This window comes from Perkinsus marinus (genome assembly GCF_000006405.1).
Source record: "Perkinsus marinus ATCC 50983 genomic scaffold scf_1104296958712, whole genome shotgun sequence".
In the NCBI taxonomy this organism is placed as follows: domain Eukaryota; phylum Perkinsozoa; order Perkinsida; family Perkinsidae; genus Perkinsus; species Perkinsus marinus.
The window spans coordinates 626,862-640,944 of record NW_003206658.1 but is presented as its reverse complement, the minus strand read 5'-3'; the positions used below and the strand labels follow the sequence as shown (position 1 = coordinate 640,944).

The 14,083-nt window shown below is 47.6% G+C and overlaps 1 protein-coding gene across 1 annotated transcript; it reads right to left on the bottom strand.

Moving 5' to 3' along the window:
• Positions 1–7,992: 7,992 nt before the first annotated feature.
• Pmar_PMAR011646 (cathepsin L, putative) lies at positions 7,993–10,076 on the bottom strand (the record flags this gene model as incomplete). The annotated part of the gene is made up of 10 exons (XM_002773753.1): positions 7,993–8,512; positions 8,651–8,733; positions 8,786–8,861; positions 8,913–9,054; positions 9,099–9,240; positions 9,306–9,405; positions 9,482–9,598; positions 9,661–9,786; positions 9,830–9,924; positions 9,994–10,076. 10 exons carry the CDS (start codon positions 10,074–10,076, stop codon positions 8,427–8,429), a joined length of 1,050 nt encoding a protein of 349 aa, XP_002773799.1. The 3' UTR covers positions 7,993–8,426.
• Positions 10,077–14,083: the final 4,007 nt, after the last annotated feature.

Below are 14,083 nucleotides of genomic sequence, written 5' to 3'. Positions count from 1 at the left end.
CCGGACCATGCCAGGGCGCGGCAAGCTACCCCTTGGTCACTGCAGGCTTTACCCTCCGGGATGTCTAACATTCAAGCCGGGTGATGGGCTTCGTGCCCCTTGGTCTAGTGGTGTGGTATCCGGTACTGTCACTCGGTCCTTGCGATCTCTAATGTCGCTAAGACCCGCCTCTGGATCTTGCCTACGCCAGAAGTTTGTGGTCTGTGCCTTGAGCACGGTGCGAGTTCTTACTATATGAGCTCAAGTCCCGACTCGGGACTCCCGAGCACCAGAAAAGAAATGAAAAGAGAGGCTCTCTTAGAGAGCCTAGCTCCATCCTCTGCTAACCTTTAGCGTTAGAGAGGACCAAGGGACTGATGCCTTGATGCATGCTGCTCTGACCTCTCCAATGGGTCAGCCCCTTCTTGCGCCTACCCTCCGGGATGTTGTACCTGCGCATAGAAGGTGGGGATCTCATGCTTTAGAGTCCCTCAGCACCTGGGCCAATCTTGACCAGTGACATGTCTACCGGTACCTACCCTGGCACTCTACCATATGCTGGATCCAGTTCTTGTTGGTCAAGCCTCGAGAGAAGAACCTGAAGGACGGAGGGAGTTGGAGAAGACTGGACCTGAAGCACTGGCAGCAACTTGAAGATGGCGAGCCTCGAAGTTGGATCTGGACCGAAGCTCTTCGGATTCTTGGACGACTCAAGACTGAATCAAAGGGATGAAGCGGCGGCCAAGGAGGAAGAGTGGCCGTAATTAAGTCGACCGAGTTCGCAGTATAGGACATGTCATGATGATTTGTTGTACTCGCATGACTCGGTGTAATACACCAGGTGTATCATGCTTTATGATAATTGTACTTTCCGAACTTCCGCAGACCGCACTGCGGTCACCGCAATTATGCCAGTTATATATTTATAACGTGGAGTCGCGCGACATGATCGGGCTTGACGCTGATGGTGATATGCTGCTCCACGAGATGGTTAAAACGGCAGAATGTAATCCGCTGCGAACTATACACTGTGGAGGTTCTTTAAACTAGGTATTTCGAGACCATCATGTTGCGAGGAGAGTTTGGTCGCGTTTGCAGGAAATGGAGGTGGAAAAAATACCACCCTTTCTTGCGTATCCATTATTCAGATACAGCAAACAGTGAGAGAAGCAATGCATCACCTCGTCTGCAACTCCCCAGAGAGGAGCGCGAGCTGCTGAATCTTGGCCTTATGCCAAGGCTTATGAGACGTAAGTGGCTGGCAGCTAGAAAGGCTGGGCTACTAGTTCATATTATCGACTTGACGTTATGTGCTTTCTAGGTCCCGAAACACAGGACATCGACAGGAATCGAACGGAGGGGTCCACCTCGACAAACATTCAGGGGAAGCAGGCAGACAAGTCTACAAAAACCAAGAGAAAGCAAGGGGACAAGCATTCTCGATTGAAGAAAGTACGAAGGCGACAAGGATTGAAACGAATGGGAGCATCGCTTGACAGTAATATTAGTGTGGGCGATATCATTCAGTGGGCGAACTTCCGGCTGTAATCTACATATCTGTCCTCATTTCTGTCTGAATTTTGTGAACGTGATGAAGAAATTTCCATACCCAGTTGGGCTGCCCAACTTGGGCAAGACGGGCAAATATTTTCAAAATGCCGATCATCATTCACAACTTGTAAGTCGTGAATTGCCATATCCATTTTGCATACCCAAGAGTCTCGGGCCGAGGCTTCTGGCGAAGTGCCAAAAATTTTATTTCTCAAGGTTCCATTGCCGTAGTCGATCTCGACGCCGAGATACAGCGTGCTGTGCACAGTGACAACCCACCGCAGAATGACCAGCAGCCTGCACCCTCTAAGAAGCGCAAGACGTATCAAGGAGAAGTGCCGCCCAGACTGGGCGGCCCACTTTTCCACTGGGCGGCCCAGTGGAAAAGTTCTGGACGAGGGCAAGTTTGTACTCTCTGAACCATCGGCAACTCAGTGCAAAAGTGCTCGGTGGGCGAACTTCTCCAAGATTCTGTGCCGCACTACATGAGATGAAGTTAGCTGTGTTGCTTGCTGCAACACATGCAAAGTTGTGGTGCCGCGCCCAGACGGGACCACAGCAGCTATGCGTACTCACGTATGCAAACGTGCTGAGAATCAAACAAGAATCACTCACTTCATACCCACTGCCGATGTTTCCGACGAGCAGAAAAGGTCAATCGGAGAGGCAGCGTTGGTACTCTTGAGAGAAATCGGTATCTCATATCTGTCGTTCGAGAGCCCGGCCATGATTAATTTTGTTCGTGTAATATCTTCCGTTGGTGCCAAGCTCGGGTCGCCTCTGGACGCGCAGCGAGTTCTTCCCTCTGAGACTACCCTGAGACGCGATATGGTGAAGTTTGCACAGAGCAGACAGCAAGACTTGAAAATAATGATCTCCAAACAGAGAAGGCCACTATAGGTGATACTTCCTGAAGTCTACGACTCGTAGACTACGAGTTAGAGACCTGAAAATCGTCTTTGTATCGCAGATATGCTTCGATTGCTGGCACAACTCGTGGCACAGCAAGGAGTACATCGCCTTGACCTTGAGCGTACACACGGACAAACCTACTCCAGTCGTGTTAGACCTGAGAGAAATACCAGACGGTACCAGTGAGAGCCTCAAGATCGCGATAGATGAAGTAGTACATAAGTGAGGTGCTTCTGTGCGGATTTCGCACTCTGGAAACCTTTTCTGGACGTAGAGAACACTTCAGACTTGTGCCTTCTACGAAATCGCTCCCACCGAAGCACTTTTTGTGTGTGATAGTGCCGCCAACAACGAGAAAGCCTTGGACCTCAAGGGATACGGAAGTATAAGTTATGTGCCGATGGGGGAGTCGATTCAACCTCAATCCATAGATCCCTTGTTTCTGCCACCTACTACAGGTGTTTATCAACGCCGGTCTAGTTGGAACGGATATTGACCCATCCCTGGTTGAAGAAGTGGAGGATAAGCTACGAGAAAGATCAGTCGACGTAACCATCCCAAGTGACATGGAAAGCGAAAATATAGGGTTGAGGGGATTATTACTGTCGTGCTCTCGGTTGGAGGCTTTTATGAAAAGAAGCAGTGCCAATGCCAAGTTAGCCGCGACCCACGGCTGTATTAAGTAAGAATTAAAACTGCTAAGCCAATATTGCTTCTCTTTTGTCAAGCTGTCATTCCACACTCAGACTAAAACCACGTATTGCCGTTAGATGGAATGGCACTTTGGCAATGCTGCAGCGCATATTGCGCTCATGGAGTGGAATAATCACTATCCTCGCAGAAGCGGATAAACTTCAGTAGGTGTCGACAGTTCGCGCTAAACCACGTCAAACGCGGGCTTTCTCTGGACTCTGTTTTCATTTTAGAAGCTTCCAGCGATTGCTCTCACAAAAGAATACGCTGATCCAATTAGAGAATCTTTTGTTACCGTTCAAGCGGGCGTGTGATGTGATGCAGACCCAGGCGGCCGATGTGGGATGCGCCACTATACTGTAACGATCGGGTAGATATTTGGCATACACGAGCTAATTTAGCGGGCACGTTTCTCTAATTTTTCGAGTTTGCCGTTTTTCTCCGTTAGATACCTCGATGAACTGTGGGGTCACCTCAACGAGCCTCAGCAGTCTGAGCTGGATATCATCCGGCAAGCGCGAGAGGGTATGAGGGAGAGCTTTGAACTGAAGGTGGGGAAAGTCTGCCGCTCAAGATATGGCCTTGGTTTTCACGCCTCTACTCAAGTTCTTAGGTGCTCAGCCGTCTGACGGCTGACGCGTTGGTGCCGTGCATGTTTGACCCAGCTGTTAAGCTGCAGAACCTGGGGCGGCTCGCGGTCATCCAACATTATCATCAACTGTATAGGCATCTACCTCATGGTGACCTTCTCAAGCGTGATGCGTTAATCTCTGCATTCACAACGTGGGTGGTGAACGCCAACTCCGGCCCGGTACTCGAATCTACGAGGCGTACTGCCACTAGAGTCGGCGCAGAGGCTAGTGCTGTCACCTGTGGTCCATCAGTATCGTCGAAGTCTCAAGATAAACTTGACGGCGCCCCTATTAGGCGCCGCAGCCTAACCGATGATTCTGGATCGTTCGGTTATCCCACAATATCTTCCTCCCGATATGGGGAATGATCTCGTTTGCAGGGTGACAAAGGAGGTTGATAAATATTAAAGTCTTGAAGCTCACGGGACCGATTATCAGCAATTCTGGACCGTCCTCGCTCGCGAGGAGTTTCCACTGATAGCCCACGCTGCAGTTGGTGTGCAGCACACGTTCATATCTACTGCAAACGTTGAGAGCCTGTTCTCGCAGATTCGTGAACAGATCTCCGTTCGCCGTACTTCAATGGAATGTGACCTTATCAAGGCAGCTATGGTGGTGCGAAGTAGCAATCGGTTGTCCGGGCAGTACTTTAAGGATGGAGCAAAAATGTACTACTCATCAGAGATCATGAGTTACTACTCTTGTTGTTAGGTGACCTATTATGCACGCATCTATTGGGCCGCTCAATCTAGCCATGGAATCCAAGCCATGGATTTTTGCTCCTTGGAGCCGCCAGTTACTTGCTCAATCAGTGGATAATATTCACGTAGCTGTTTTAGCTGGCATGCCTAACTAATTAAGTTTCTGAACCTGCACTGGCGTTGTACAGAAATAACGGTTGGAAATTTACCGTTCCAAACACTATCACGTATTGCGTCATACGCACGGACAATTCTGGAGTCTATGCCATATTGGTATAGCCGGTGGCCACTCAGTGGCCACCTTGTGTAGCTCTTACAATGATAATGTTTCAACCCTCGTGAGGTAACTATCATTGTATTAACCGAGAACACTTATCGGACTCAGGAACTTGCAAAGAATGCGATGATTACAGCTTGTCTGTGGACAATGAGGCCTTTAATTTGTGTTTTTTTGGAAAAATGCCGTAGTACATTATAAATCCGAAAGAAGACCGAAGAACCGGATATTTCGGTTTTTTTTCGGTTTCGGTTTCAAGATGGCCCACGCCGTTTCGGTTTCGGTCGGTCCATCGACCGAAACCGAATCGAAACCGAAATATTCGGTTTCGGAGTTTTCGATTGCCGGGGCATGGTCTGGCGAGACTCTCGCCAGTGTCGGCCTTCTTATACTTGAGCGATGCAGTCAGACTCTTTGAGGACTGTGAGTCAGAGTATCGTTGTCACAGTCTGTGACAACGATGGTGTAGCTAACTCCTTTGACTGAACTGCCATGACCGACGCCCAAGACTCTTCGTTCGCGAAGTACTGGTCAATGTCATCGATCACCACCATCGCCGGCTCCGTAGAGCTCTTTGTGGTTGTTGTAGCAGTAGGTTTTGATGTCATGGGAACATTGACACGCTCGTAACGAAATAGACAACGGTCACGATTGCAGGTACCAGATCGTAAGAACTGATGGCAAATACCAGAAGGACGGCTATTCTGAGTCGACACACCAGTACTACTGGGTGATTTTACTTGAGGAGATCTGTTCATAGTATGAGCAAACTGACAGCGGTCTCCATATTTACAGGTTCCTTTCAGAAAGTGGCGACACACCGCGAATGATCTATGAGGTTCATTGTTGTCGACCTTCCCGATACCTTTCTTTAGGGCTTTGCCCTTGTGAACTTTCGACTCGTAGTACTCAACCACGTCCTTAGCTTCTTCCAGACATGCAAATCTTGGACCCAAATAAGCATCCAATTTGCCAGCTATATCAGGCAGAAGACCATAGCGAAAGGTCCCTGCTTGCTCAGTCGCGCTTGGCTTTGCACCAGTTGATGTATGAATCACAGACGCCATCGACATCACCCGGTTGGCGAACTCATGTACTGGACCAGTACTACTGGTTCACCTTGTTCTTGAGCGAGCTGCTTCCACCTTCGATGCATACCATACGTAAGGCCACGGTGCATCATAACGTGTATCCAGGCCTTCCCAAACCTTTTCTTGGGGAACTCCTCGGAGACAAATCTGCTGAACCTCTCCTTTCAGAGGTTGGCCGAGACATCGCATTAGGTACTGATAACCCGCACCACCCTTCAGCTCATAGACTGCTTGTTTTGCTGTATCATCTTCTTGAACATTGGATACGGCATATTTGGGACCAGACCACACAGGCTCCACACATACCGGTGACTTGAGCACATTGGCAATGGTCATCCCGGTAGAATGTAACAGTCCATCTGATGTCCCTTGTTGTTGATACTGTTGTGTTCCTGGCTCACACGGCGCAACACCAGGCATGGACGTAAAAGCACCAAAATGATAATGATACTACCATAACACTTTACTCAAAGACTCAAATGAAAGAACAGAACGACTACTGGTTCGCTTAACAAACTTCGCTATGCACTTAGCAAACGTGCTCATCACTTCTGCGCTCGCCGTTTGGCGACACTTCTTCCTGAGGAAGACACATCAGTGATGGGTTTGTTGAGATTGACATTGAGCAGATTAGTCGCTGTTGCACGCAGAACTAAGATGAATGGAGAAATCGCTGGGCTGCTCGGCTGCATTAGGTAGTATACACGTCTTAACCTCAGATGAGAACTTCAGAAAGACATGATACTGCAGACTCAGCATTCGCAACCAGACTCGCTGGAGCTCCAGCCTGAAAATGGTGTCGTCGGTCTTGCGTAGCTGGCGGTGGATTATCAGAGTGTTTTCCACACAAGACAAGCTTAAGTCTCTCCTGCTTGTGAGTCTCTGGGAAACCGTTAGTTGGTCAGGCCGTTCGAGGGCCTTCTCAGCAAGGAGTGCTTACTCGGAGCCATTAGAGATATGCTACAATCACTAGAGTTCCTATTGATCGGATGCAGGCTGTCAATGATTGACAGTCAAGCCTTTCATGGCTATGGAAACAATTGCGTAATACTCGGGTATCCTGTCTGGGGAAAGACGATAAGACTGTCATCCAAAATTCCGATTCAGAAATTCTGAATCAGAATAGTGTCAAAATCAGAGCTGCTCCGCGGCGTGGATTGTGAAGGAATATTCACGGTGAACCTCGAGGACAACGTAGACCTTCTTTGTGGTTGCGGCAAGAAGGAGGCATCAGGCAAGTAAACCTGCCAGTGTATAATAGTCAAAGCCTCATATATCTGATCAGGAGGTGGGCAGCGGCAACAGCAGCAGCACAGCTCTCAAGCGTGCAATAGAGGAATGATAACAGACAAGGCAACCATGCCACCCCACGATACATCCAGGTACAATCAGTTTCTCCACCCGGCGCAGCAGCTGCCCGGCAGCTAAGCCATCCCACATAGTTCAATCAATTTCTCTGCCCGGGGCAGCTAAGTCATCCCGAGATACACCCTAGTATAATCGATATCTTTACCGGGGCAACTATGGCAGTCCAATTTGGACTGCAACTTGCAGTCTGTGTGCGCCTGTTGGAAGCCTTCCAACAGGCGCGCACAGACTGCATTTTGGTCTGTCCAAAATACGCCCAAGTATAGTGCATTTCAATTACCAATGTCCCGACGGTCACCGGGTTCATCGTACGTATCTCAGATTTCTTCGGGCCCCGAAGTTCGGAGGGGGGGCCCCTCAGGGGGCAGCCCTCTTAGCTTGAATGGGTCCGTCCAAGCTCTGAGTCGTGTTTGGTGATACTATCACCAAACACAGACTGCTAGAGCTTAAGAACTACCCTCCAATACTCGCCGATTTCATATTGGAATACTCCCGATGCTGAGTATTCCCGATAGTGAGTCACTATTAATGACTCGATTCATGAATAAGATGACGCGAGCAGCAAGGATATCACAGTCCCTGATACCCAGACGAGTCCTCTTCAAGCTGTCGTCGCTGTCACATTCCCCGTTCTCTGAGCAAAGCTGACTGATGGCCACCGAAGCTGTCCATGATCTCGGTGATTATTGAAGTTTCAACTCAACTCATATCAATTAAGTAGTATCGATATTGAACGCATATAATGCGACAGGATATGATATCCTGGATATCCGACTCGTCAGGAAAGACGCAAATAGAAGATTGATTGGTGAGTCTCAACAAAATGCTAGTTGGCGCAAAGGTTTTAACAACATAACATGAATCTTGGCTGCGACCCAAAGCACTGGAAATCATAGAGCACTCAAACATCTATGGGTTGCACGCCACAACAATCGATTTGAGGCGCACAGTTACACCTCAATCAGGTTGAACCTCACCTCGAGACGAATACCAGATTGAACCTCTCCTCAGAATGTCTTCGGAAAAAGATCGGAAAGGACACAGCACTATACTATTGGATGATATGGGACTCATACGATGAAGAATACGGTATGGAAAAAATAGTGAAATCCATAATATGGATTCCATAGTGCTACAACGAAACAAGGGTTGGATAGAGTAGCATAGAGGTGGCACGATGATGAGTCGCATCATACGCGAGCACTTGGTTCGACGCTCCGCTTCAACGACTTGCAGCACAAGAAGAGCTATTAATGGTGGGGCCGAACGTTGGGAAGAACTCGTCTTCGGAGAGGAAATTACATGGACCTATAGACTCTAATAGGATCTAGAATCAAATAGGATCATTCTATAGTATAAAATATATAGTAACTGTGAACCGTGAGCCGTACATAGCCGCTATGATAGTGACAAGAACACTCACGGCCAATGATGACTATACGTTACCTGGTTCGTTGCCGGTTCGTTCGATGTAAGCAAAACCTTTCAGTCCCCAATTTTTTCCCCAGCCGTTGAGAATCTTCCAATACCTAGCATATAGATGAATGAACACCGAGTGCTACTTCGATAATTTAAACTCACCGAACTCCATTCGAGGAAGTGTTGTAACCCACGATAGTTACGGTATGACTTGCGGGAGCGACTCCGCAGCTCTTGACTATGAAGTTGAACGAAGACATGTTACGCTTCTAGGCGCGTGTACTCTCACCTGTGATAATCCCTCCCGCGTAATGTTTGAACGACGGGGCCTGAGCATACACTTTAGCCGGCACGGGCCCGGTAGTCAAAGCTTGCATCACTAGAGCCTCGTTGGCTGCCGGTATGGTCGGGGTGGAAATAATATCAGCAGGCTGATCATAATCAGTTCTGAGCTGAGTTGTTGAGACATACTCACCTTGAGACACTGCTCCTTGGTATCCTTAGTGATCTTCTTACACTTGCCGGCCTTACCCATATAGGGATAGCTTCTGTCTCGCACAATGCCATATTTCTCCGCATACAGATATGACCTCCCGGCTGAGCCTCCATCGCATCCCCTGAGGGAGAGCTCAGATCATAGAATGCTAATCCGATCCGTTCGAATAACTAAGTGCTATCTCACTTATTTCCGAAGGATCTACTACAGTCAACTATCTGTTGAACTGAGAATGGGACCACTTCAGTAATTCCGGTGTGTATCTTGAAACGACTCTCCATGACGACTGAAGGGAACACCGACGGTTGTGATAATGAGAAGCACCGAAATTCACGAAGTACCCAAAGCCACCAGAAACTTACTGGAAGCCACTATGGCGTAGCAGGCACCGCAATTCTTTGAATCCCGGACTGGAGCTAAAGCGCCAGCGGCTTCCCAATCAATCGACGGAGGAGGATCCATGATGAGATCTTGTAAGTCTGAGGGACATTTTCGACTTCACTGGAACCGCTTCAGTGTAACGAGATGAAAGTGACCTTACAAGTCGCATTGACTGATCGCAAGTTTCTTTTGGATTGTGGATCTCCTGCACACTGGAACTCTGTATCGAATACTTCAGGTGGCAGATCTGCATACTCGTTCAGACCGACTTCATGGGTTATATCGTCTATATAATGAACATAAGAGGAATAGAAGCTTCCATCGCTCACCGTTCGCTCTCAATTCCTCTATCTCCCTCATGTTTCCTGCAAAAGCAGCCTTTGCAACCTGGTACTGCTCATCCGTCTTATACTTCTTATTGTATCTTCAAGAATTGTGATAGCCGATGGGAGAGACAGATGCCATATGGTAGATGCGGAAGGGAACGGATCACCGTGTCATGAAGTCGTGGAATGCCTGGTCGATATTCTTGAGTTGGCCATTACGATCCGATCCTCCAGCGATAGCTTGAGCCATAAGAATGAAGTGCAAAGTCGCGGCGGTGAACCACATGATAGGGATTTGCTGATCGATTGGAGGCAAGAGAATTCTTTCCGAAGTACGGGGGAATGTATCTCGCTTACGAGTTCTCTTTCCGTAACGCTTTCCGTGACGCCCCTACGTGCGTTGCTCACAGGTGCACATGCGTGTTGCTATCAGGTTCAGTTGTTCCAGTTTATGATCTGATCAATTTAAATACTTCTTCTGGTTACACGATTTCACTGCCTGGTTTCGAGGTGCTGCGCGCAGTAACTACACATGTTGCTTGACTTTTAGGTTTATTTACTGCGCGAGCTCCCTGTGCCGAACCAAGTACTATACTAACTTAATACCGGTCTCACTACAGATAATAGGTTAGGTTTACCAATACAGTGTACTAATTACCTCAAGGATATAGCCTCGAAGTAATACAAATACACTTAAGCAGTAATTGAAGCACTCTACAAGTGCTTATACCAATCGTAATCTAGCTTGTACGCACAAAGGTTAGGCTCACGCGACCGCTGTGAATCTCGCTCGCCTTAAATCCCATAGGAGAGGCTCGCTCACACAGGTCTACAGCACTCCCAAGGACGCTTGATCGAATATGAAACGAGCTATCTGCCTCGGGTGCTGCAGTCTATCCAAGTCAATGGGCACAGTGCTATGCTCACCTAAGAATTCCTAGTCACACGCAACCATTACTATTAAGTAGACTACACCTTTTAAACATCTAGTTCGTCTTTGGAACCATCAATTTCGTCGGGACGCGCGAAGTTGGAGGTACGAATCCGAAACGGGAAGATCATATTCGCAATTAGAACTTTCAACTTCGTCATAGAACATTCAAGTTCGTCCGAAGTCGATAGGAAGTTCAAATTCGTTCTAATAGTAGAACTTTCAATTTCGACTTTCGAACCTTCGAGTTCGTCATAGAGCTTTCAACTTCGTCGAGTACACCTTTGGAACTTCAATTTCGTCCCTTTAGGAAAATCGACTTCGTCGTTCGGAACTTCAATTTCGTGTTTGCGGGGCAATTATGCCAGTAGGTAGGCATCTTCGAGGGTGCTGAGAAGCGTCCAAGAAAAAGGTGCTGGCATCACAGGGGACTGATTTGAGAAACCGGAACGACTGTATCCAGTAACATCTACTACCCGACTGGCGTTATTCAGGCTATGCTATAGCCGCAGACTGCGGCCCACCTACTTCTTCACGACAAGCTACACGCATGAGTATGCCTAGAGGAAGTTGAGCATTGCCATGCGTTCTTTGCATGATCAACCTTGCGATATTGTCAGGGACTCCCTGACAATATTATGCGGTCCATATATGGACGTAAAGCATTTTTGTATCAGAAATACCGGGCTTGGGCTTCAAACTAGAGACTTATATCGCGCTACAGGAGTGAGCCAGACAGGTCAGACAGTCTAACCCAATAAAGTCACTTAACCCCATCAATTAACGCGGGAGTCACGGTAATTCCCGTGCTGAGAAGATATTGTGATCTAAATTTTCAGATGCGGGATTGAGCTATTCGATGAAATAGTATTTCAGACGTCTACACTATTAATTCGTACAATTAAGTAATTCGTATTACACGTATTCGTCTACACTGTTAATGGTAGTGTACTAGGCCTTCGTGACGAAGGGGCGGAGCTCGGCATCCGGGTTCGATTCCCATGCCTGGCGTTTTTCTGCAAAAATACGTTTTTTGCACGGAAATCTACATGGTCCGGGCGGAACCCTAATTTCGTATTTTTCCTAGTATCCCCAGAGCGAGAGCTATCGAATGGTGTATAGCATGTGATCATAACCTCTCTAGATCGAGCTGGATAATTTGTTCGCACGCACGCACGCACGCACGCACGCACGCACAAAGTGTTAGTAAAGTGAGAGAATACGCTCCGCTCGCTTCGCTCGCTCCGCAATTTCAGAAATACACTACCATTAACAGTGTAGACGCCGTCTACAAAACGCAACACAAATAAGAGCTCAGTGAAACATCGTTTTCGAAACAAAAAAGTAACGTGGACCGAGTCGGTCCGACCGACATATACAAGCTCACCAACGAAAACGGAGTCGTCTGAGTAGTATGCTTCGCTGGTTCTTCACTGCCGTATTACAGCAGCTGTGACTGCATTTCCGACTATCTCCCGCTCCGCAGACGTTTGGCGGCCGACCCGATCACTCCATGATGCGCGGTCCGTACCTGACATTCGAAGGTTGGACACCATTAATCTGGTGAGCAAACGACTCCACCGGAGCCCGGAATCACTCCCGTCTATGAGGAATCGATGATAGAAGCACGATATTCGGTTACCTCAACTCGCAGGTTGAGAGTTTCTTGCCCTGGTCTCAAACCAAGGACCGCTCCCTCCACGCCGTGGATTCCACGGGTGGTAAAATCCCCGAGCTGATGAATTCTTTGCCGTTGTAAACACTCACATCCTCTTTGTCTGCGAATGAACCAGCAATCAAAACACCATATTTATTCGGATCGCTGTTGCTTGCTCCACACTAACAGCCGTCATAGAGGACACTGATTTCAGGGCAGTACGCCTAACAGGGTCCGATGGAAACTCAAGGTGGAAAGTACAATGGAAATGGACAACTAAAACACCTCCACCACGAGTTTTCCGGCCTGCGACGTACCACAAACAGATGCAAACTCTGACTGATTCACAGCTTGACCTCTGGCGGAAAGAGCTAGAGGATTGGGAAAAACGAGGCTTTATTGAAGAAGTTCCACAATGTGAACTGAATGGAACGTTGACACTTATGGCAGCAGTTCAAGAACATAAGGTGTCTCCGCCATGTAGACCAGTACTAGATTATAAGCCCTTGAATAGCCAGATAATTTCATTGCCAAATTCTGATGATCACGTCACTTGTCAAGATACAATAAGGCGTTGGAGAGCTGGTAAAGCCAAAGATGGGCATAGTGTCGGAAAATAGGTATTGATTGATATTCGAAAGGTATACTTATGTATGAAAATGCAGCGTGATTGTGCCAATTACCAAGGCCTTATTATTGAAGGTGCAAATGGCGAAAGTTTCGCATATACCGGGTTAAATATGTGCCTCAATAGATTAGGATTCGGCGTAAACATAACCCCCAAGGTCCTAAGACGGATTATTATGTATATCTTGCGGGAAGCTGAACTCGAAAATTCAAGTTGAATTTAGAATCAACAAAGATCTCTGTTGAACAGAGATATTTGTTGATGATATTCGAGTTCCAGTTGACTACGTTGGAAAAATTGTGGCCGTGTTGAATCGAAATGGTTCCCTACAAAGGATCCATAGGACAGTGAGCCTGCCCGAATTTTAGGCTCACAGGGGGATGAAACCAACATGTGGGAACGACGTGAGGTGATTAAACCAATGGAAGGAACAACCTATAAGAATTTGAGATTATGGGTTGCTACAATCGCATCATCGCATCTTCCTATTCTAGGTTGGTTATCATCAGCAGCCAGGGCATTAGAAAGGCTCGGTGTTCTGAGCAATCTTACCGCAAAGTCAACCGATCTACTCGACCAGGCGTTGATCACCAAAGCTCGAAAGCTTTACAACGATATTCAAGCTACAGGCGATACGGCTACAGGAGTTTTCACCGTTGATCCTCACGCCCCTTGGAAACTGTACACGGATGCATCAGCTGATGCCATTGGAGCTCGCCTCCATTTTGGGAATGACCTAGTAGAAGACAAGTCATGGCTCAGAAACGTACGAGATATCCGACCAAATGATACAGTAGAGCTGGAAGCCGCACTCAGAGGCTTGAATAATGTTGTAGTCCCTTGGCTCCGAGGATTAGGTATTACACATGGAAAGACAATAACCATGTATGTTGATAACGAACCAGTACTAGTTCAACTATCCAGGAATCAGGCGAAGCACTGGGTGGCTTCAAAAGGCTTGGCATCCGGAGCCGTCGAAGTAAGACTACAAATGATCGATGATTTATTAGCCTTGTATAAGATTGATGTTATATATCAATG